Source organism: Zeus faber, assembly GCF_960531495.2.
Source record: "Zeus faber genome assembly, chromosome: 7".
Classification (NCBI taxonomy): Eukaryota; Metazoa; Chordata; class Actinopteri; order Zeiformes; family Zeidae; genus Zeus; species Zeus faber.
Window position 1 is genome coordinate 13,330,396 of NC_137203.1, and position 24,608 is coordinate 13,355,003.

Consider the following 24,608-nt stretch of genomic DNA (forward strand, 5'->3'; position numbering starts at 1 on the left):
ATCGTCCATGTACAGTGGGGCCCAGAGGCTGCAGTAGGAGAGTTGTTCATCTCCCTCCTCTCACACACACATCTACGCGCATCGTCTTCAGAGCCGCCGTATCCTGCCATTGTATTTAGCTGCCAAAACAAAAAACAAAAAACAAAAAAAAAAAACCGCTTATTTTTCTGCCTATATCGGTATTTTCGTCGCTAATACTTGTTTTTGAAGAGGTACTTTTATTTCAACCAGTGTTTGGTTTACAGGTAGTTTAATTCAAACCAGGTTGGAGCAAATCTCTTTAATCGGTTCCGAGTCGGCCCCCCCGGCTGGACGGCGAGGCGGCGACGCAGGTTGCAGGAAGCACTTCCCTTATTATGGTTTTCTTTTCTGTTTTTGGTTGTTTCCTTTTTCTTTCGTTCTCTCCTGTGGAAGCTTGCACGCTCGACGCTGATTGCTCCTCTTTGCTCATTGTTTCACGATCCAAAGTTGCCAAAATGGTTTAATGTGTACAAATGTTTTTTTTTTTTGGTCACCTGAAATTATTTAAACTCCCTTCATATGCTGTTTTTGCTTCTAAGCCTGTGATCAAGGAACGTTGTTTACAGTAACTTAACAGGAACCAGCCCTGAGTGGAGTAGGATAAGGGTCATACTACGAGAGCCTAACCACAGCCATCCCAAAATTCAAAGTAAAATTAGAGGTCGTGAGACCATTAGGATTATCAGGCATAAGAGGATACCCCTTGTATCCGTAACCCTCATTTGACTTAAGACTTTTTTTTTCTTTTCTTGATTATACTTCTAGTCTGGCCCCTGGTGTCACTCTGGTTTCTAGTAAATAAAGCTCGTCTCTGTTGCCCCAGTTTCAAACCACTTGGATAGTTTGCCTATAACTACTAGCAGTATTATTTCTTATCGCGAGTTGCTCTAGTTTGTTTTCAGTCTCTGTTGACTAGAGAATGCCTTGTATTATGTTTCAGAAGTTTTATGTCCAGTTGGCATCTAGTAGCAGAAATGGAGCAGTTTTCTCACAACGGGACTGATTTGGCGCATTTGTAAATTGAAGTTGTTCAGAAGGTCTCGTCGGTCGTATGGATGCAGTAGTAGTGTTAATTTATCTATGCATTGTTATATAAGTAATTTGTTTGTTTCAGGGGTACATTGTTATGAATGTCCATCGTTTCCGATTTCACAGATTTTGCGTGTGTACAGACAGAACTCTCGCCTATGAACCATCGTTAGTTTTGTAAAACTTAAAACCAGTAGCTCAGTTTCCGAGACCGGCACGGTAGGAGATATTAACTTATTGCATTTCATGTAAATGTTAAGCAAATAGCCTTTAAAGTCTATTAACTGACCTCTTACACTTGTGAATCTGTGTTGAAACAAAGCTTGTAATTTGATTCCTTGTCGGAAGGCAATAATTTGTAGATATGTACAGTTTTATTTTATTTTGATATTTTATTTTTACTTATTTGAGCATTTTGGTGTTTTTTTTTTTTTTGTTTTTTTTTAAATTTCTATTTTATTTTCTCCTTCAGAAAGATATTTTCCCCGGACACCGGGAGACGGCTTAACCACGCATGCCAGCGGTCTCCGTTCTCTTAACTGTACCACAAAAAAAAAACTAAAAAAAAAAAAAACGGCTTTACCCAAGACGTATTGATATTACTCAATGTCGCGTTTTTCACATTCAAATCCTGCATCCATGTGTAAAAGACGCTCATCTTTCCTCCGAAGAACTCTTTAAACACGTTGTCTATATTGTTTGTCTCGATGGTAAAGGGATGGGTGCTGCTGCTGCTGCTGGTGTGTGGAGAGCTCGTTTCTCTTGGAAAATGCAACGTGCATAATGCAGTAGGTCCTCCAGCCTCTTCTAGCTTTAGCGGTGCAGTGATATTTATTTCACCTGTGGTTTGTACAAAGACTCAGAAAACCTGTCAGAATGTAAAGGCCATTGACTAAGTAGTAGAAGTAGGTTTTTTCGCCCCGCCCCCAACACCCTGTGATCTCGGAAAATGTGATATTTTATTGATATCTCTGGTAGGAGAATTGTGTGTGTAAGCAAGCACTAAAACAAATTTATTTTCTATTTTGTATTGTGTTTTGAAGTTTAAAAACGGAAAAAAAGTAATTATAGCAGTTGTGGTTTTAAGAATAAACTCGAGTCCTTTGATGATAAAGAAAATACCTTTGTGAATAAAAAAACCTACAAAACATAAAAATGTATATCCAGAAATATCGACAATCAAAACATTCACTATCAGAAATGTTCAAGAAGCTATCTTTATTGTTTATAAGAATTGTACATAGACATCCAAGGTTTTTTTTTGTTTTTCTTTTGTTAAACATTATTTTGTATTTTCTGTTGTTCTTTAATACCTTGTGTACAGATCCAGAAATAAAGCTCTGGAAAAGGTTCCAAGATCCTGGTTTGCATTTTCAGTGATTTGAAGCACCAATCTTAAGTTTTGTGTTGAGATGTAAACGTGATGAATTATTGTCTTGTATTAAGAGCTTCAACAATGGCTTTTATTTTGTCCTAGTTGGGGTTGTGCCATATCCCTCCACTTTTATTTATATAAAGCATTGGGACATGTTTAATGCCCTTCTTATCCCGTATCTCCCTGGAATGACCTTGTCTTACACACACGGCGGAGCAGAAATGCAGAAAGCATGAAAAGTGCAACTGTCGAAGTCACATCGGTGACACATGGTTTCATATAACTTCTGAGCCATTTAATCATATCAGGTATAGTTCAGTATCTGTTGGGATATAGGTTTTCATTAAACGATGTTTAATGAAAGCCATACCGATTTACATCAGATTTATTTGATTAATTGTTTTACAATCATATTTCAACATTTGTAACTGCTGAGGACGGCCGTCATGTTTCTCTCATGACATCCAGGCAATTCAGATGTTCCACCCTGAAGGGATGGTAAACCCGTCTGTATAAGCATCTCAATATGAGAATAAATTAGTTGCATCAAACACTTGTTAAATCAGCAGATTTATGTGTGTATGACTGAAGTGTTTGTATAGTTGCAGATTTATTTTCATTGTTAATAGTTTTAATTCACAAGAGCATTTTGTGTAAAGCTACAATAATAAGAGTGAATGTTAAATATCGTGGAAACAGATGCTGTCGTGCAAAGGCCCCTGGAGCCAGTAGATTTGGGTATTCCCTACCTTTTAAAACATGCTTAACTCCTCCCTCCTCGGTCGCAGTTAAGGTTTTGAATCACTCTCTTGTAAACAATGTGTCGTGTCAAGAAGCAAAACATGGATTCTGACGGATTGACCGATAGCAAAACATCGGTATAATTCTAACCGTTATTTGGATTTGACTAATAATTCATGTCGTTCACTCAACACTGAACCTAAACACTGCTCTCCAGCGTAACCGTAACCCGACGAGCTTTTAGAGAAAATGCTGGATTAAAAGGGCCTGTTTATTACGGGGCTGAACGTATTTTAAAATTTTAAAAGCAGGCAGCCATTCTTCCCTGCATGGCAGTTGAGTATCCTTTATGCACTCACTGACTGGCGTTTGAGGGGTATGGGCAGAGTGAGGAAGTCCTCGGCCAGAGTCACCTCCACCGAGCTGCCCTGCAGGGCGTCCTCCGCCTGTCTCTTCAGCTCGGCCACGTCATCCTCGTCCCCCTCCTTCCGCAGGGCGCCCGGCTTGTACCTCTGACTGAAGTGGTACAGGACCAGCCTCCGCGCGCCGCAAGCCAGGGCCACCGCGGCGGCCATCTTTGGGGTGCTGTGCCCGTGCTCCACCGCCTTCTCCCGGTGCTCGTCCCCCAGCGTGGCCTCGTGGACCAGGACGTCCGCGCCGCCGCACGCCGTCGCCGCTCCCTCCCCGATCACGGAGCTGCAGTCTCCTAGAACGCAGATCTTCCTTCCCGGGATGGGTTCCTCCAAGACCTCGCTGGGCAGAACCACGCGCCCGTTCTCCAGCGTCACCGGCTCTCCCGCCTTCAGGCGTCCATACAGGGATCCGGGTTTCAGGCCTTAGGAGGGGAGAACGCAGAGTTAGGCCGGTTGTCCAAAACGGATGCGCGTGCATTTTTAGCTCCTGATAGTTTTGAACACGCCTGCACAACAAGTGGAATAAAAGTAGAAGCAAAATATTGGAACGAGAAACGCTGATATGCCCCAACTTTCAGTTGTATGGAGCGCCAACTGTCACACTTTTCTGATGGAATTACTGCACATATCTGTATATACAAACAGCCTATCCCATATACATAACTCTATTCCCTTCTATTTGGTACCTCCACTTTGTTTTATCTTTTTGAGTCTTATTTTATTTTTACTTCATTTTATTTTATTTGTATTCACTAACTGCATTATGTTTTAGGAATCAGTTAGCTTCAGTTAGTTGCTAGGTAGGAATTAGGTTGTTCGGTTTAGTACCTATCGCGCATAATCTCCGGGTGCGTTGCACAGACATTTCACTGCATACATGTATGAACGTATGTATATGTACGTGACAAATAAACCTTTTGAATCTTGAATTAACGTGACTTTAAAGGGACCAATACAGCGTTGTCAAAACAATAAAGCTGAAAGTATAATATCATTTTCCATCAATGAATTCCACACAATTTTACATCAATACCGTCTCTACAGACAAATATGAATGAAATGAATGAAAATAAATAAAAACGTCAGTATATCAAGCCGGCATTTACTATATTTACAGGCTTTTCAAAACTTTTTCCAAATCTCTTTCACGTTCGCCTCACCAACTGATAAAGGACATTAGTGCTCCAAGGACCCTGCACATGGCCGCGTAATAAATACAGAAACAACACGAGGATATAGAAAACAGGCCTCATACTATCTTCACGTCCTCAACTAAAATAAACACTAAATAAGAAACGAGTTGGCCAATCAAAACAAAAAGGCGTCAACGTACCCATTTCCTTCAGCAGCTCGGTGTTGAGTCTGCCGGCTCGGTCCTGCTCCTGGACGGAGAAGCCGAAGGACGGGACGCGGTGGAAGAGCCTGAAGGCCTTCACCGCGAACCTCTGGTCCTGGAACAGCAGGAAGCAGCCGCTGGAGGCCTCCGGAGCTATGTCCCTCCCCGGCCGCTCCTGGGGGTGCGGCGGGCCCCGCTCCGTGCTCAGCTGTGAGGAAGGACTTTTTATATTGAGGTTCTCTTCGATAATAACGGCTTTCATAAAAAAAAGAAAATAAAATAAAAATGGCCGGGGGATCCAAGCGGACGAACCTCATCAGCGAGCTGTCCTTCTGGAGGACTCTGGTCCGGCGACGTCTCCAGCTCATGTACTGGAACGGAGTAAAGCGACAGAGTGGAACGCACGGGTCAGAGCCCCAAAAAGTACCGAAGAACACATGACAAATAGTAGTGCTTGATGATGTTCTGTTGTTTCTCTTGATGAGCGTGACTCATTCAGAACAACTCATTTCGGTCGGCATTACTCAGAGTCAGAGTTTATTTTTTAGTTGAGTTATTTAGACACATTGGATACAGTAGGAATATGTCGTGGTGAATTTGGTGCGTTTTATTACAGACGATAAACTTAAAAAAAAAAGCTTAACAGTCAGAAAAACAAAAAGTCAAATAGCAAATCACCAAAATATATATATAAAAATATACAGAATATACAAAACACTATGCACAGGATAAATTATTGTTTTGGGTACTGTATATAATATAAATTATACATTTTTTTTATTTTTATGTATTTTTAATTTTCATATGTTGTCGTATTGAATCTATAATTGTGTCAAATGAGTTTGTTAAGGGATTGTATTATTGCATTTCCTTTGTTTCCACACAAGTTGTTTTTTACTGGATATTTGATTACGTGGCAACCTTGTTACTCGTCTACAATGTGTAGCACTGTAGTAAAACAATTTTTTATCCATGTCCAAGTCCGTGGAAAATAGTTTTACTGCAGTTCTAAAATAGGATCTACATACTGAATGAGAATATTTGCAGAATTGCAATAGATTACATGAAATTGGTGCCTAAGGATCAAATTGGAAAACTACTGGTTCCGGGCTCTAGCGAGGCCTAGAGTCCGTAAGATAATATAAACCTTTATTCATCTCCAGAGGCGTTGAGGCGTAGTGCAGTGGCAACAGTGCAGTCAAATAAAAGGAACAAATTAAGTTAAAAGTTAAAGTCAACGTTAAGTAGCACTGCGCTAACTAGGAGTGACCTTTTATTTTTTACTTCTTTTGATCTTTTTTTAATGTCTTTTTTTTTCTGATATTTTTCTGTTATATCTGTTGTTTATCATTAGGTTTAGTGTATGTTGGCTACCGTTCACTGTTTGGTTTATTGTATATTATTTTCCAAATTTTCCATATATTGCCATTTTATTTTTTCATATTTTTTTATTGTATTGCTTTATTATTGTTTTGTCTATTGCCTCAATGTGAGCTGATGGGAAATTGCAATTTCAATTCGGGGATGAATAACCAGATGGTTATTCATCCATCTGGTTATCCATCCATCCATCCATCTAGTAGTGCTAGAATAGGTCATATTGCTGGTCGTGCAATATGACCCAATGAGCCCAATTTGGACAGGTGTCAGTCTACAGTATGTACAAGTTGTAGTATTGCGGCATTACTAATAAATGTGGCCTACAGTAATAATAATAGCAGTGTAGTCTATAAATTGGAATCCAGCCCGGATATTTGGTACCTGCCTGCATAGGGGAAGAGCAGCTGGGAGCCCGTTAGGCCCAGAGTCACCCGGAGGAACTTCCTGAGGCCCTTGGGTCCGTAGATGTCCACGCACGGCGGCGCCTGGGTGGGGACGGGGTTGGAGTGCAGGCTGACGGTGCACAGCAGACCGGGCAGGCCGAACAGGTGGTCGCCGTGCAGGTGGGAGATGAACACTTTGGTGATTCGACCTGGAGGAGAGGGACCACACAACAGTGTTGTACACGGGCGGATGTGAATTGTATGAAAAAGTGATTTTAAGAGTGAGGGGAGGACATGGTTTAACAGGAGAGAAAAGTGTTTTGACTAAAAATAAAAAGGTAACGAAAGGACAAATCATCTCTCTTGTATTCATCAAGGTATTGCAGGAAAGTACTTTATATTTGGTACAGGGTAGAGGAAAGTATTAGATAGGAATAGAGTGGGATATTAACTGGATGATTCAAGTTAAGTGATTGTGACTGGAATACATTTTACCATTATTACTATATATTTTCTCCCCCACTTTCTTTAGAATTTTTTTTCTCCAGGTATAGAAGAATAAAGTGCTTTGGTTTCACTGAGAATAGGTAAGTGAAGTAGGTACTTTTGTATTTATATCAGTTGTTGTCTTGTGTTATGGTTGTCTTGTCTTGATAAATCAGACAAACATGTCAAATGTAAGACTATTTAATGACATTTAAGTCATAACGTTTATTAAATATATGAGCATTCACACATAGTCACGGCTTTTTCAGGACCTGCAGCCGCCCTGTGAACATAGACCGCAACTGTGAAAGGGTGTCAGGAAGAGCTGGATGAATTCATTTATTAAGATCATGAAAGGTAGCGCTGCAGGAATTATTTTTAATCAATCAATTTTTATTTACACTCAATGCAATGCATACAATCAAGCAGACACAGCTGAGCAGCTTCAGTATATGCTCACGTCAACCTATCAGAACGAGGAAAAAATGTGATCTCAGTGTTTTTGACCGGGGCATGATTGTTGGTGGCTGACGGAACGGTTGTAGTGTTTCTGCTGATCTCCTGGGATTTTCCCGCACAAGAACATTTTTAAGACTGGAAAAACGTAGCCAGGTCGAACGAATCTCGATTCCTTCGGAGGCACACAGATGGCGGGGTCAGAATTTGGCGGCAGCGGCATGACTCCATGGACCCAACCTGCCTTGTGTCAACAGTCCAGGCTGGTGGCACTGGCGTAATGGTGTGGTGGATTTTTTTCTTGGTTCACTGTGGGCCTGTTAATACCAATGAATTACCGCTTGAATGCCACAGCCTTTTTGAGTATTGTTGCTGACCATGTGCATTCCTATATGGCCACAATTTACCATCTTCTAACGGCTACTTCCAGTTTGATAATGCACTGTCACAAAGCAAAAGTCGTCTCAAACTGGTTTCATGAACATGACAATGAGTTCAATGTTCTTCAGTTTCCTTCCCAGTCAGCGGCCCTGAATCCAACAGAACACAACTTTCACAGGATGTGAAAGAACGGGAGATTTGCAGCATGAATGTGCAGCTGAGAAATCTGCAAGAATTGAGTGATTCAATCACGTCAACGTGGACCAGAATCTCAAAGGAATGTTTTTCAACATGTTGTGGAAATCCATGCCAAGAAGAATTGAAGCTGTTTTAGAGAGCAAAGGGAGGCCCTAGCCAGTATTAGTATAGTGTTCTCAGTGTGTTCAGAGACTTTATGTATTAGTATAGTGTTGCGAGTGAAGTGTTCAGTGAGTGTATGTTTTAGCATTTGTATAGTGTTCCTAGTAAAGTGCTCAGTGAGTTTGTTTTAGTATTAGTATAGTGTTCCTAGTAAAGTGCTCAGTGAGTTTGTTTTAGTATTAGTATAGTGTTCCTAGTAAAGAGTATGTTTTAGTATTAGTATAGTGTTCCTAGTAAACTGCTCAGTGAGCATGTTTTAGTATTAGTATAGTGTTCCTAGTAAAGTGCTCAGTGAGTTTGTTTTAGTATTAGTATAGTGTTCCTAGTAAAGTGCTCAGTGAGTATGTTTTAGTATTAGTATGTAGTAAATTGCTCAGTGAGTATGTTTTAGTATTAGTATAGTGTTCCTAGTAAAGTGCTCAGTGAGTTTGTTTTAGTATTAGTATAGTGTTCCTAGTAAAGAGTATGTTTTAGTATTATTATAGTGTTCCTAGTAAACTGCTCAGTGAGCATGTTTTAGTATTAGTATAGTGTTCCTAGTAAAGTGCTCAGTGAGTATGTTTTAGAATTTGTATGTAGTAAATTGCTCAGTGAGTATGTTTTAGTATTAGTATAGTGTTCCTAGTAAAGTGATCAGTGAGTATGTTTTAGTATTAGTATGTAGTAAATTGCTCAGTGAGTATGGTTTAGTATTAGTATAGTGTTCCTAGTAAAGTGCTCAGTGAGTTTGTTTTAGTATTAGTATAGTGTTCCTAGTAAAGAGTATGTTTTAGTATTAGTATAGTGTTCCTAGTAAACTGCTAAGTGAGCATGTTTTAGTATTAGTAGTGTTCCTAGTAAAGTGCTCAGTGAGTTTGTTTTAGTATTAGTATAGTGTTCCTAGTAAAGTGCTCAGTGAGTATGTTTTAGTATTAGTATGTAGTAAATTGCTCAGTGAGTATGTTTTAGTATTAGTATAGTGTTCCTAGTAAAGTGCTCAGTGAGTTTGTTTTAGTATTAGTATAGTGTTCCTAGTAAAGAGTATGTTTTAGTATTATTATAGTGTTCCTAGTAAACTGCTCAGTGAGCATGTTTTAGTATTAGTATAGTGTTCCTAGTAAAGTGCTCAGTGAGTATGTTTTAGAATTTGTATGTAGTAAATTGCTCAGTGAGTATGTTTTAGTATTAGTATAGTGTTCCTAGTAAAGTGATCAGTGAGTATGTTTTAGTATTAGTATGTAGTAAATTGCTCAGTGAGTATGGTTTAGTATTAGTATAGTGTTCCTAGTAAAGTGCTCAGTGAGTTTGTTTTAGTATTAGTATAGTGTTCCTAGTAAAGAGTATGTTTTAGTATTAGTATAGTGTTCCTAGTAAACTGCTAAGTGAGCATGTTTTAGTATTAGTAGTGTTCCTAGTAAAGTGCTCAGTGAGTTTGTTTTAGTATTAGTATAGTGTTCCTAGTAAAGTGCTCAGTGAGTATGTTTTAGTGTTAGTATGAAGTAAAGTGCTCAGTGAGTATGTTTTAGTATTAGTATAGTGTTCCTAGTAAAGTGCTCAGTGAGTTTGTTTTAGTATTAGTATAGTGTTCCTAGTAAAGTGCTCAGTGAGTTTGTTTTAGTATTAGTATAGTGTTCCTAGTAAAGTGCTCAGTGAGTATGTTTTAGTATTAGTATGTAGTAAATTGCTCAGTGAGTATGTTTTAGTATTAGTATAGTGTTCCTAGTAAAGTGCTCAGTGAGTATGTTTTAGTATTAGTATGTAGTAAATTGCTCAGTGAGTATGTTTTAGTATTAGTATAGTGTTCCTAGTAAAGTGCTCAGTGAGTTTGTTTTAGTATTAGTATAGTGTTCCTAGTAAAGTGCTCAGTGAGTATGTTTTAGTATTAGTATAGTGTTCCGAGTAAACTGCTCAGTGAGTATGTTTTAGTATTAGTATAGTGTTCCTAGTAAAGTGCTCAGTGAGTTTGTTTTAGTATTAGTATAGTGTTCCTAGTAAAGAGTATGTTTTAGTATTAGTATAGTGTTCTCAGTGTGTTCAGAGAGTTTATGTATTAGTATAGTGTTGCGAGTGAAGTGTTCAGTGAGTGTATGTTTTAGTATTTGTATAGTGTTCCTAGTAAAGTGCTCAGTGAGTTTGTTTTAGTATTAGTATAGTGTTCCTAGTAAAGTGCTCAGTGAGTATGTTTTAGTATTAGTATAGTGTTCCTAGTAAAGAGTATGTTTTAGTATTAGTATAGTGTTCTCAGTGTGTTCAGAGAGTTTATGTATTAGTATAGTGTTGCGAGTGAAGTGTTCAGTGAGTGTATGTTTTAGTATTTGTATAGTGTTCCTAGTAAGGTGCTCAGTGAGTTTGTTTTAGTATTAGTATAGTGTTCCTAGTAAAGTGCTCAGTGAGTATGTTTTAGTATTAGTATAGTGTTCCTAGTAAAGTGCTCAGTGAGTTTGTTTTAGTATTAGTATAGTGTTCCTAGTAAAGAGTATGTTTTAGTATTAGTATAGCGTTCCTAGTAAACTGCTCAGTGAGCATGTTTTAGTATTAGTATAGTGTTCCTAGTAAAGTGCTCAGTGAGTATGTTTTAGAATTTGTATGTAGTAAATTGCTCAGTGAGTATGTTTTAGTATTAGTATAGTGTTCCTAGTAAAGTGATCAGTGAGTATGTTTTAGTATTAGTATGTAGTAAATTGCTCAGTGAGTATGTTTTAGTATTAGTATAGTGTTCCTAGTAAAGTGCTCAGTGAGTTTGTTTTAGTATTAGTATAGTGTTCCTAGTAAAGAGTATGTTTTAGTATTAGTATAGTGTTCCGAGTAAACTGCTCAGTGAGTATGTTTTAGTATTAGTATAGTGTTCCTAGTAAAGTGCTCAGTGAGTTTGTTTTAGTATTAGTATAGTGTTCCTAGTAAAGAGTATGTTTTAGTATTAGTATAGTGTTCTCAGTGTGTTCAGAGAGTTTATGTATTAGTATAGTGTTGCGAGTGAAGTGTTCAGTGAGTGTATGTTTTATTATTTGTATAGTGTTCCTAGTAAAGTGCTCAGTGAGTTTGTTTTAGTATTAGTATAGTGTTCCTAGTAAAGTGCTCAGTGAGTATGTTTTAGTATTAGTATAGTGTTCCTAGTAAACTGCTCAGTGAGCATGTTTTAGTATTAGTATAGTGTTCCTAGTAAAGTGCTCAGTGAGTATGTTTTAGAATTTGTATGTAGTAAATTGCTCAGTGAGTATGTTTTAGTATTAGTATAGTGTTCCTGGTAAAGTGATCAGTGAGTATGTTTTAGTATTAGTATGTAGTAAATTGCTCAGTGAGTATGTTTTAGTATTAGTATAGTGTTCCTAGTAAAGTGCTCAGTGAGTTTGTTTTAGTATTAGTATAGTGTTCCTAGTAAAGAGTATGTTTTAGTATTAGTATAGTGTTCCGAGTAAACTGCTCAGTGAGTATGTTTTAGTGTTAGTATAGTGTTCCTAGTAAAGTGCTCAGTGAGTTTGTTTTAGTATTAGTATAGTGTTCCTAGTAAAGAGTATGTTTTAGTATTAGTATAGTGTTCTCAGTGTGTTCAGAGAGTTTATGTATTAGTATAGTGTTGCGAGTGAAGTGTTCAGTGAGTGTATGTTTTAGTATTTGTATAGTGTTCCTAGTAAAGTGCTCAGTGAGTTTGTTTTAGTATTAGTATAGTGTTCCTAGTAAAGTGCTCAGTGAGTATGTTTTAGTATTAGTATAGTGTTCCTAGTAAAGTGCTCAGTGAGTTTGTTTTAGTATTAGTATAGTGTTCCTAGTAAAGAGTATGTTTTAGTATTAGTATAGTGTTCCTAGTAAACAGCTCAGTGAGCATGTTTTAGTATTATTATAGTGTTCCTAGTAAAGTGCTCAGTGAGTTTGTTTTAGTATTAGTATATTGTTCCTAGTAAAGTGCTCAGTGAGTATGTTTTAGTATTAGTATGTAGTAAATTGCTCAGTGAGTATGTTTTAGTATTAGTATAGTGTTCCTAGTAAAGTGCTCAGTGAGTATGTTTTAGTATTAGTACGTAGTAAATTGCTCAGTGAGTATGTTTTAGTATTAGTATAGTGTTCCTAGTAAAGTGCTCAGTGAGTTTGTTTTAGTATTAGTATAGTGTTCCTAGTAAAGTGCTCAGTGAGTATGTTTTAGTATTAGTATAGTGTTCCTAGTAAACTGCTCAGTGAGTATGTTTTAGTATTAGTATAGTGTTCCTAGTAAACTGCTCAGTGAGTATGTTTTAGTATTAGTATAGTGTTCCTAGTAAACTGCTCAGTGAGTATGTTTCAGTATTAGTATAGTGTTCCTAGTAAAGTGCTCAGTGAGTTTGTTTTAGTATTAGTATAGTGTTCCTAGTAAAGAGTATGTTTTAGTATTAGTATAGTGTTCCGAGTAAACTGCTCAGTGAGTATGTTTTAGTATTAGTATAGTGTTCCTAGTAAAGTGCTCAGTGAGTTTGTTTTAGTATTAGTATAGTGTTCCTAGTAGAGAGTATGTTTTAGTATTAGTATAGTGTTCTCAGTGTGTTCAGAGAGTTTATGTATTAGTATAGTGTTGCGAGTGAAGTGTTCAGTGAGTGTATGTTTTAGTATTTGTATAGTGTTCCTAGTAAAGTGCTCAGTGAGTTTGTTTTAGTATTAGTATAGTGTTCCTAGTAAACTGCTCAGTGAGTATGTTTTAGTATTAGTATAGTGTTCCTAGTAAAGTGCTCAGTGAGTTTGTTTTAGTATTAGTATAGTGTTCCTAGTAAAGTGCTCAGTGAGTATGTTTTAGTATTAGTATGAAGTAAAGTGCTCAGTGAGTATGTTTTAGTATTAGTATAGTGTTCCTAGTAAAGTGCTCAGTGAGTATGTTTTAGTATTAGTATGAAGTAAAGTGCTCAGTGAGTATGTTTTAGTATTAGTATAGTGTTCCTAGTAAAGTGCTCAGTGAGTTTGTTTTAGTATTAGTATAGTGTTCCTAGTAAAGTGCTCAGTGAGTTTGTTTTAGTATTAGTATAGTGTTCCTAGTAAAGTGCTCAGTGAGTATGTTTTAGTATTAGTATGTAGTAAATTGCTCAGTGAGTATGTTTTAGTATTAGTATAGTGTTCCTAGTAAAGTGCTCAGTGAGTATGTTTTAGTATTAGTATGTAGTAAATTGCTCAGTGAGTATGTTTTAGTATTAGTATAGTGTTCCTAGTAAAGTGCTCAGTGAGTTTGTTTTAGTATTAGTATAGTGTTCCTAGTAAAGTGCTCAGTGAGTATGTTTTAGTATTAGTATAGTGTTCCTAGTAAACTGCTCAGTGAGTATGTTTTAGTATTAGTATAGTGTTCCTAGTAAACTGCTCAGTGAGTATGTTTTAGTATTAGTATAGTGTTCCTAGTAAAGAGTATGTTTTAGTATTAGTATAGTGTTCCGAGTAAACTGCTCAGTGAGTATGTTTTAGTATTAGTATAGTGTTCCTAGTAAAGTGCTCAGTGAGTTTGTTTTAGTATTAGTATAGTGTTCCTAGTAAAGAGTATGTTTTAGTATTAGTATAGTGTTCTCAGTGTGTTCAGAGAGTTTATGTATTAGTATAGTGTTGCGAGTGAAGTGTTCAGTGAGTGTATGTTTTAGTATTTGTATAGTGTTCCTAGTAAAGTGCTCAGTGAGTTTGTTTTAGTATTAGTATAGTGTTCCTAGTAAAGTGCTCAGTGAGTATGTTTTAGCATTAGTATAGTGTTCCTAGTAAAGAGTATGTTTTAGTATTAGTATAGTGTTCTCAGTGTGTTCAGAGAGTTTATGTATTAGTATAGTGTTGCGAGTGAAGTGTTCAGTGAGTGTATGTTTTAGTATTAGTATAGTGTTCCTAGTAAGGTGCTCAGTGAGTTTGTTTTAGTATTAGTATAGTGTTCCTAGTAAAGTGCTCAGTGAGTATGTTTTAGTATTAGTATAGTGTTCCTAGTAAAGTGCTCAGTGAGTTTGTTTTAGTATTAGTATAGTGTTCCTAGTAAAGAGTATGTTTTAGTATTAGTATAGTGTTCCTAGTAAACTGCTCAGTGAGCATGTTTTAGTATTAGTATAGTGTTCCTAGTAAAGTGCTCAGTGAGTATGTTTTAGAATTTGTATGTAGTAAATTGCTCAGTGAGTATGTTTTAGTATTAGTATAGTGTTCCTAGTAAAGTGATCAGTGAGTATGTTTTAGTATTAGTATGTAGTAAATTGCTCAGTGAGTATGTTTTAGTATTAGTATAGTGTTCCTAGTAAAGTGCTCAGTGAGTTTGTTTTAGTATTAGTATAGTGTTCCTAGTAAAGAGTATGTTTTAGTATTAGTATAGTGTTCCGAGTAAACTGCTCAGTGAGTATGTTTTAGTATTAGTATAGTGTTCCTAGTAAAGTGCTCAGTGAGTTTGTTTTAGTATTAGTATAGTGTTCCTAGTAAAGAGTATGTTTTAGTATTAGTATAGTGTTCTCAGTGTGTTCAGAGAGTTTATGTATTAGTATAGTGTTGCGAGTGAAGTGTTCAGTGAGTGTATGTTTTATTATTTGTATAGTGTTCCTAGTAAAGTGCTCAGTGAGTTTGTTTTAGTATTAGTATAGTGTTCCTAGTAAAGTGCTCAGTGAGTATGTTTTAGGATTAGTATAGTGTTCCTAGTAAACTGCTCAGTGAGCATGTTTTAGTATTAGTATAGTGTTCCTAGTAAAGTGCTCAGTGAGTTTGTTTTAGTATTAGTATAGTGTTCCTAGTAAAGTGCTCAGTGAGTATGTTTTAGTATTAGTATGAAGTAAAGTGCTCAGTGAGTATGTTTTAGTATTAGTATAGTGTTCCTAGTAAAGTGCTCAGTGAGTATGTTTTAGTATTAGTATGAAGTAAAGTGCTCAGTGAGTATGTTTTAGTATTAGTATAGTGTTCCTAGTAAAGTGCTCAGTGAGTTTGTTTTAGTATTAGTATAGTGTTCCTAGTAAAGTGCTCAGTGAGTTTGTTTAAGTATTAGTATAGTGTTCCTAGTAAAGTGCTCAGTGAGTATGTTTTAGTATTAGTATGTAGTAAATTGCTCAGTGAGTATGTTTTAGTATTAGTATAGTGTTCCTAGTAAAGTGCTCAGTGAGTATGTTTTAGTATTAGTATGTAGTAAATTGCTCAGTGAGTATGTTTTAGTATTAGTATAGTGTTCCTAGTAAAGTGCTCAGTGAGTTTGTTTTAGTATTAGTATAGTGTTCCTAGTAAAGTGCTCAGTGAGTATGTTTTAGTATTAGTATAGTGTTCCTAGTAAACTGCTCAGTGAGTATGTTTTAGTATTAGTATAGTGTTCCTAGTAAACTGCTCAGTGAGTTTGTTTTAGTATTAGTATAGTGTTCCTAGTAAAGAGTATGTTTTAGTATTAGTATAGTGTTCCGAGTAAACTGCTCAGTGAGTATGTTTTAGTATTAGTATAGTGTTCCTAGTAAAGTGCTCAGTGAGTTTGTTTTAGTATTAGTATAGTGTTCCTAGTAAAGAGTATGTTTTAGTATTAGTATAGTGTTCTCAGTGTGTTCAGAGAGTTTATGTATTAGTATAGTGTTGCGAGTGAAGTGTTCAGTGAGTGTATGTTTTAGTATTTGTATAGTGTTCCTAGTAAAGTGCTCAGTGAGTTTGTTTTAGTATTAGTATAGTGTTCCTAGTAAAGTGCTCAGTGAGTATGTTTTAGTATTAGTATAGTGTTCCTAGTAAAGAGTATGTTTTAGTATTAGTATAGTGTTCTCAGTGTGTTCAGAGAGTTTATGTATTAGTATAGTGTTGCGAGTGAAGTGTTCAGTGAGTGTATGTTTTAGTATTTGTATAGTGTTCCTAGTAAGGTGCTCAGTGAGTTTGTTTTAGTATTAGTATAGTGTTCCTAGTAAAGTGCTCAGTGAGTATGTTTTAGTATTAGTATAGTGTTCCTAGTAAAGTGCTCAGTGAGTTTGTTTTAGTATTAGTATAGTGTTCCTAGTAAAGAGTATGTTTTAGTATTAGTATAGTGTTCCTAGTAAACTGCTCAGTGAGCATGTTTTAGTATTAGTATAGTGTTCCTAGTAAAGTGCTCAGTGAGTATGTTTTAGAATTTGTATGTAGTAAATTGCTCAGTGAGTATGTTTTAGTATTAGTATAGTGTTCCTAGTAAAGTGATCAGTGAGTATGTTTTAGTATTAGTATGTAGTAAATTGCTCAGTGAGTATGTTTTAGTATTAGTATAGTGTTCCTAGTAAAGTGCTCAGTGAGTTTGTTTTAGTATTAGTATAGTGTTCCTAGTAAAGAGTATGTTTTAGTATTAGTATAGTGTTCCGAGTAAACTGCTCAGTGAGTATGTTTTAGTATTAGTATAGTGTTCCTAGTAAAGTGCTCAGTGAGTTTGTTTTAGTATTAGTATAGTGTTCCTAGTAAAGAGTATGTTTTAGTATTAGTATAGTGTTCTCAGTGTGTTCAGAGAGTTTATGTATTAGTATAGTGTTGCGAGTGAAGTGTTCAGTGAGTGTATGTTTTATTATTTGTATAGTGTTCCTAGTAAAGTGCTCAGTGAGTTTGTTTTAGTATTAGTATAGTGTTCCTAGTAAAGTGCTCAGTGAGTATGTTTTAGGATTAGTATAGTGTTCCTAGTAAACTGCTCAGTGAGCATGTTTTAGTATTAGTATAGTGTTCCTAGTAAAGTGCTCAGTGAGTATGTTTTAGAATTTGTATGTAGTAAATTGCTCAGTGAGTATGTTTTAGTATTAGTATAGTGTTCCTGGTAAAGTGATCAGTGAGTATGTTTTAGTATTAGTATGTAGTAAATTGCTCAGTGAGTATGTTTTAGTATTAGTATAGTGTTCCTAGTAAAGTGCTCAGTGAGTTTGTTTTAGTATTAGTATAGTGTTCCTAGTAAAGAGTATGTTTTAGTATTAGTATAGTGTTCCGAGTAAACTGCTCAGTGAGTATGTTTTAGTGTTAGTATAGTGTTCCTAGTAAAGTGCTCAGTGAGTTTGTTTTAGTATTAGTATAGTGTTCCTAGTAAAGAGTATGTTTTAGTATTAGTATAGTGTTCTCAGTGTGTTCAGAGAGTTTATGTATTAGTATAGTGTTGCGAGTGAAGTGTTCAGTGAGTGTATGTTTTAGTATTTGTATAGTGTTCCTAGTAAAGTGCTCAGTGAGTTTGTTTTAGTATTAGTATAGTGTTCCTAGTAAAGTGCTCAGTGAGTATGTTTTAGTATTAGTATAGTGTTCCTAGTAAAGTGCTCAGTGAGTTTGTTTTAGTATTAGTATAGTGTTCCTAGTAAAGAGTATGTTTTAGTATTAGTATAGTGTTCCTAGTAAACTGCTCAGTGAGCATGTTTTAGTATTATTATAGTGTTCCTTGTAAAGTGCTCAGTGAGTTTGTTTTAGTATTAGTATATTGTTCCTAGTAAAGTGCTCAGTGAGTATGTTTTAGTATTAGTATGTAGTAAATTGCTCAGTGAGTATGTTTTAGTATTAGTATAGTGTTCCTAGTAAAGTGCTCAGTGAGTATGTTTTAGTATTAGTACGTAGTAAATTGCTCAGTGAGTATGTTTTAGTATTAGTATAGTGTTCCTAGTAAAGTGCTCAGTGAGTTTGTTTTAGTATTAGTATAGTGTTCCTAGTAAAGTGCTCAGTGAGTATGTTTTAGTATTAGTATAGTGTTCCTAGTAAACTGCTCAGTGAGTATGTTTTAGTATTAGTATAGTGTTCCTAGTAAACTGCTCAGTGAGTATGTTTTAGTATTAGTATAGTGTTCCTAGTAAACTGCTCAGTGAGTATGTTTTAGTATTAGTATAGTGTTCCTAGTAAAGTGCTCAGTGAGTTTGTTTTAGTATTAGTATAGTGTTCCTAGTAAAGAGTATGTTTTAGTATTAGTATAGTGTTCCGAGTAAACTGCTCAGTGAGTATGTTTTAGTATTAGTATAGTGTTCCTAGTAAAGTGCTCAGTGAGTTTGTTTTAGTATTAGTATAGTGTTCCTAGTAGAGAGTATGTTTTAGTATTAGTATAGTGTTCTCAGTGTGTTCAGAGAGTTTATGTATTAGTATAGTGTTGCGAGTGAAGTGTTCAGTGAGTGTATGTTTTAGTATTTGTATAGTGTTCCTAGTAAAGTGCTCAGTGAGTTTGTTTTAGTATTAGTATAGTGTCCTAGTAAAGTGCTCAGTGAGTATGTTTTAGTATTAGTATAGTGTTCCTAGTAAAGTGCTCAGTGAGTTTGTTTTAGTATTAGTATAGTGTTCCTAGTAAAGAGTATGTTTTAGTATTAGTATAGTGTTCCTAGTAAAGTGCTCAGTGAGTTTGTTTTAGTATTAGTATAGTGTTCCTAGTAAACTGCTCAGTGAGTATGTTTTAGTATTAGTATAGTGTTCCTAGTAAACTGCTCAGTGAGTATGTTTTAGTATTAGTATAGTGTTCCTAGTAAAGTGCTCAGTGAGTTTGTTTTAGTATTAGTATAGTGTTCCGAGTAAACTGCTCAGTGAGTATGTTTTAGTATTAGTATAGTGTTCCTAGTAAAGTGCTCAGTGAGTTTGTTTTAGTATTAGTATAGTGTTCCTAGTAAAGAGTATGTTTTAGTATTAGTATAGTGTTCCTAGTAAAGTGCTCAGTGATATGTTTTAGTATTAGTATAGTGTTCTTAGTAAAGTGCTCAGTGAGTTTGTTTTAGTATTAGTATAGTGTTCCTAGTAAAGAGTATGTTTTAGTATTAGTATAGTGTTCCTAGTAAAGTGTTCAGTGAGTGTATGTTTTAGTATTAGTATAGTGTTCCTAGTAAAGAGTATGTTTTAGTATTAGTATAGTGTTCCTAGTGAGGTATCGGTGAGGTTATGGTTTAGTATTAGAATAGTGTTCCAAATAAACCGTTCAGTGACAATGTTTTAGTATTCGTATAGTGTTCCTCGTAAACTGTTCGGTGAGTGCATGTCTTATCTTTGAGATAACGAACGGGGATTTGCCAGGATATAAAACATGTCTCTCACTGGCTCTCAGCTGGCTCTTCATCAGCTGGGTCTGAGTTCCTTCTCCACAGTCGAACAGCCAGCACTCCCCCTCCGTGCGCAGCACCAGGGCCGACGCGCCGCGGTGTGGGGACGGATAGGCAGACCCGGTCCCGAGGAAAGTCAAATCCATTGTCATCGTCCAAAGGAGTGAACGTCCTCCTTCCTGGCGACGCAGCGTGTTCTGGTAAACACAGCCGACCGCGTGTGAGGTCATCAAGCAGCGACTAAAATCCGAGTGCGCTGAAGAGAATAATGCGTCATTTTTAGATAAAACAAATGTATACATTAAAATTGCTATATTAATCAAATATGAATATCCAATCAATTTCTAATAAAAAAAAAGATTAAATATATATTCAAATTATAACTGCTATTATTTCATGTTTATATATTTCTATAAAATAGAAATATATATATCGTTTGTTCAGTTTGTTATCTACATGATATCCCCTCAAGTAACAATTAAAAGGTGTTTCTTTGCAATGTGCGGTCCTCGGTCAGCCCGTATTCGGCATGAATAAAAAAATAAATAAAATAAAATAAAATAACAATTATCTTCTTCTCCCTTGGGCTGCTCCCGTTAGGGGTCGCCACAGCGGATCATCTGCCTCCAATACCTTCTATTCTGCGCGTCTTCCTCCCTGACACCAACCGCCTGCGTGTCGTCCCTCGCCACATCCGTAAACCTTCTCTTTGGCCTCCCTCTTTTCCTCTTGCCTGGCAGCTCCATCCTCAGCCTCCTTCTCCCAATGGAACGCTCATCTCTCCTGCACACGTGTCCAAACCATCTCAATCTGGCCCCTCTCACTTTTCCACCAAACTGTCCAACCTGAGCTGTCCCTCTAATGTACTCATTCTTCTCCTTGTCACTCCCAGTGAAAATCTCAACATCCTCAACTCTGCCACCTCCAGTTCAGCCACCTGCCTTTTCGTCGGTGCCACCGGCTCCAAAGCGTACCACATGGCTGGTCTCACTACCGTCCTGTAGACCTTCCCCTTCACTCTTGCTGGAACCCTTCTGTCACAGATCACTCAGGACACTCTTCTCCACCCACTCCACCCTGCCTGTACTCTCTTCTTCCCCTCTCTTCCGCACTCTCCGCTGCTTTGGATGGTCAACCCCAAGTACTTGAACTCATCCGCCTTCTCCACCTCCACTCCTTGCATTCTCAGCTTTTCGCCGCCCTCCCTCCCATTCAGGCACATGTATTCTGTCTTACTCCTGCTGACTTTCATTCCTCTTCTCTCTAATGCATGCCTCCACTTATCCAGGCTCTCCTCAACCTGCCCCTTACTCTCGCTACAGATCACAATGTCATCCGCGAACATCATAGTCCACGAAGACTCCTGCATGATTTCATCCGTTCACCTGTCCATCACCATTGCAAACAAGAAAGGGCTCAGAGCTGATCCTTGATGCAATCCCACCTCCACTTTGAGTGTCTTCGCCACGTCTACTGCACACCTTACTACTGTCTGACTGCCCTCATACATATCCTCTACCACTCTTACGTACTTCTCTGCCACCCCCAACTTCCTCATGCAATACCACACTTCCTCTCTCGGCACCCTATCATTTGCTTTCTCTAAATCCACAAAGACGCAGTGCAACTCCCTCTGGCCTTCCCTGTACTTTTCCTTCAGCATTCTTAAAGCAAACATTGCATCTTTTGTACTCTTTCCTGGCATGAAACCATACTGCTGCCTGTTGATCCCCACCTCTCCTCTTAACTTAGCCTCCACTACACTTTCCCATAGCTTCATGCTGTGGCTGATCAACTTTATTCCCCTGTAGTTACTACAGCTCTGTACGTCTCCCTTATTCTTGAGATGGGTACCAGTACACTTCTTCTCCACTCCTCTGGCATCCTCTCCCTTTCCAGGATGGTGTTAAACAGTCTCGTTAGGAACACCACTGCCATCTCACCTAAACATCTCCATGCTTCCCCAGGTATGTCATCTGGGCCTCTTTAATGCTGTTCTCACTTCATCCTTGCCAATTTGCTGCACTTCGTGATCCACTATCCCCACATCATCCACTCTTCTCTCCCTCTCATTTTCTTCATTCATCAACTCCTCAAAGTACTCCTTCCACCTTCTCAACACACTCTCCCTCAATAGTCAGCACATTAACATCATTATCCTTCATCACCCTAACCTGCTGTACATCCTTCCCAGCTTGGTCCCTTTGTCTTGCCAATCGGTACAAGTCCTTTTCTCCTTCCTTACTGTCCAACCTCTCATACAATTCGTCGTATGCCTTTTCCTTTGCCTTTGCCACTTCTCTCTTTGCTTTGTGCCGCATCAGCTTGTACTCCTGTCCACTTTCTTCATCTCTCTGACCATCCCATTTCTTCTTCGCCAACCACTTCTGCTCTATGCTCTCCTTTACTTCCTCATTCCACCACCAAGAGTCCTTCTCTTCCTTTCTCTTCCCGCATGATACACCGAGTACCTTCTTGGCCGTTTCCCTCACCACTTCTGCAGATGTTTCCCAGTCATCTGGTAACCATTCATTTCCACCTATTGCCTGCCTTACCTCTTCCCTAAATTGCATGCAACACTCCTCCTTTTTCAACTTCCACTATTTTATTTTTGGCTATACTTTCACTCTCTTCCTCTTTTTGGCCTCCAGAGGCATCCTACAGACCACCATCCAATGCTGCCATCAACACACTCCCCTGCCACCACTTTACAGTCACTAATCTTTTTCAAATTGCACCTCCTGCATAAGATGTAGCCCACCTGTGTGCACCTTCGTCCACTCTTGTATGTCACCCTGTGTTCCTCCCTCTTCTTGAAATACGTATTCACAACAGCCAATTCCATCCTTTTGGTGAAATCCACCACCATCTGTCCTTCCACATTCCTCTCCTTGACACCATACCTACCCATCACCTTCTCGCCACCTATGTATCCGATCCCTTCGCCAACATGCCCATTGAGATCTGCTCCAACGACCACTCTCTCTCCCTTGGGGACGCTCTCCACCACTACATCCAACTCACTAAAGAATTCTTTCTTCTTTCTCTTCCATCTCACACCCAACTTGGGGAGCATATGCACTGACCACATTCATTATCACCCCATCAATTTCCAGCTTCATGCTCATCACTCTCTCACCTCCAAAACACTCTTGATGTATTCTTCCTTCAAGATGTATTCTTCCCCACCCCATTTCTCCTGCCATCCACTCCATGGTAGAACAGTTTGTACCCAGCTCTGATACTCCTGGCCTTACTCCCCTTCCACCTTGTCTCTTGTACACATAGTACACAATTTCCACTGGCACCCTGTTGGCTGACGGCACCAGTGGCGGTTGTTGTTAACCCCGGGCCTCGACCGATCCAGTATGGAAATCAGATTTGTTGTCCGCATGTTTGATTTGGCATGGTTTTTACGCTGGATGCCCTTCCTGACGCAACCCTCTGTATTCATCCGGGCTTGGGGCTGGCACTGATGATACACTGGCTTGTGCACCCCCAGTGGCTAGATTCTTCTGTGTAAAAAAAACAATTCTAATTAAAATAAATATAACTGCAGGCAGCAATACATGGTGTCCATTATTGACCCCAATTACAATTTTCCGAGTTTCCCTTAAACGCAGCAGCGACTGACGTAAGGACGCGGTGGCACGTTTTCCGAGTCCTGGTAACATGTAGAATTACTACTACAACCGATACACGATACACTTGTTGCGTGTTATGACATAGAAGGTGGCTGTCTTCTACCTGTAGTCCACAGAGAACTGTCTCACGGTGTCTCTGTGGAACAGGATATTTTGGGTGAAAAGTCGATTGTTTCAGGAAGCCATTCAGTTCAGTTCATTCCTTCAAAAGATTTGACTCGTTCCAGAAACTATACAATATATACACTATATATACTATATACACTGTATACGTCTCACTCATCACTGTTCTCAGTCTCATTTGCAAGTGCATCAAACTACACAAATTCAACCTGATTCTGACCCAAATTTTTCGTATAGGACAATATTTTAATCGTCCGACCATTAGGCCTGGGCGGTCGTGCAAAATTCCAATTGCTGATTAGCGATATGATTTTATCGGGGGCGTGGGCACATAGAACATAATGTAATGTGGTGGTGTTTCTTGATGAATTTGATGTGTTGATGAAGGAGTGACCACTGACGCTGACTTGAGTAAAATAATAGATTTTTTACAAAAGAACAGCATCAGACCAGACTTGCCATGGACGTCTAGGAGAGAACCAAGTCGGATGGATTCTCTGTAGAATGAAACTCGGGTGGGTGCTTTTAAGCTTGACCAGAGACAACGTTGACCATCTGATTCCCCTACATAGGTCACCGTTCACATTTCACCTCCCTTATCAGCGGGACACCTGACAATGGGCTCTCTCTCTCTCTCTCGAGACCCCTGGCACCATCTGTTAATAATTATCTTATACAATGAGTACTGTTGGGATGCCACACATTCCAAGACACCTCAGTGGCAAATGCGGTCTCCCGTTCCAGAAGTGCAGGTTTTATTATTAACAAGTCAAGTATTTACTCAAAAACCTCCAGTTTGTACTAAATTAAGTCCCATAGCAATGGAAAGCAACAGGGAGACATGAGTCCCGACAGTAGGGCCGCACAGTTTTTGGAACAGGACGGAGTAAGGACTTGGCCAGTCCCCTAACTCAGTTGCATTTAAAAATGTTGTTTCATACATGTAGGAAACAAACAAAAATAAATAGATGTAAAATAAAAAGACAGTGCACACTGCTGTCTGGAGGGAGAAAACAAAACCGCTCTATTTCTGAGATAGTTTTACGTTTTCCCTTTTCCATACAAGTGAAATAAAAGAAATCATAATCTTTCTCTGAGATTATATAATATACTGCTATATTATAATCACAAGATTTGTATATTGAGCGGCAGGTATGTGCGGGGGTGTCAGAGCACCTGCCTCATGGACCCCACGGTGCACTTTTATCAGGCACGATTTTAATTTTAAATGAATGGTTCACCAAGGTAGCGGATTGCCTGGGCAAAATATCCTAGGAACTCCTCATGAACCTCACACCTTGGCTCTACTGTGCTGCTCCGTTTTCCCAGAGCGGCAAAATGCCTAGAATAGGAGTTGTGGGTCCATGTGCCTTTTTTTTTTTTTTGAGCACCTGCCCCTCAAAGTCTCTGTACGGAACTGTAGAGGGCAAGTGAGACCTGATCACAAGTGGTTACTGGACAGCTCTGAGTGGAGAGGGGGAGACCCTCTGCCCCCCCCCCCCCCTCTGCTCCACTTTCAGAACATAGTAAACTGCACTTACGTTTCAATTCTCTTATTTTTCCGGGCGGATAAAAAACAAAAAAC

At 38.1% G+C, this 24,608-nt stretch overlaps 1 protein-coding gene across 1 annotated transcript; it reads right to left on the reverse strand.

Moving 5' to 3' along the window:
- Window positions 1-163: 163 nt before the first annotated feature.
- elac1 (elaC ribonuclease Z 1) lies at window positions 164-19,430 on the reverse strand. The gene is made up of 5 exons (XM_080004507.1): window positions 19,252-19,430; window positions 6,681-6,887; window positions 5,228-5,286; window positions 4,913-5,123; window positions 164-4,001 (listed from the first exon to the last, which is right to left on the reverse strand). The coding sequence occupies exons 1-5, from the start codon at window positions 19,406-19,408 to the stop codon at window positions 3,514-3,516; spliced, it is 1,122 nt and encodes a 373-aa protein (XP_079860633.1). The 5' UTR covers window positions 19,409-19,430; the 3' UTR covers window positions 164-3,513.
- Between the last annotated feature and the right edge of the window lie 5,178 nt (window positions 19,431-24,608).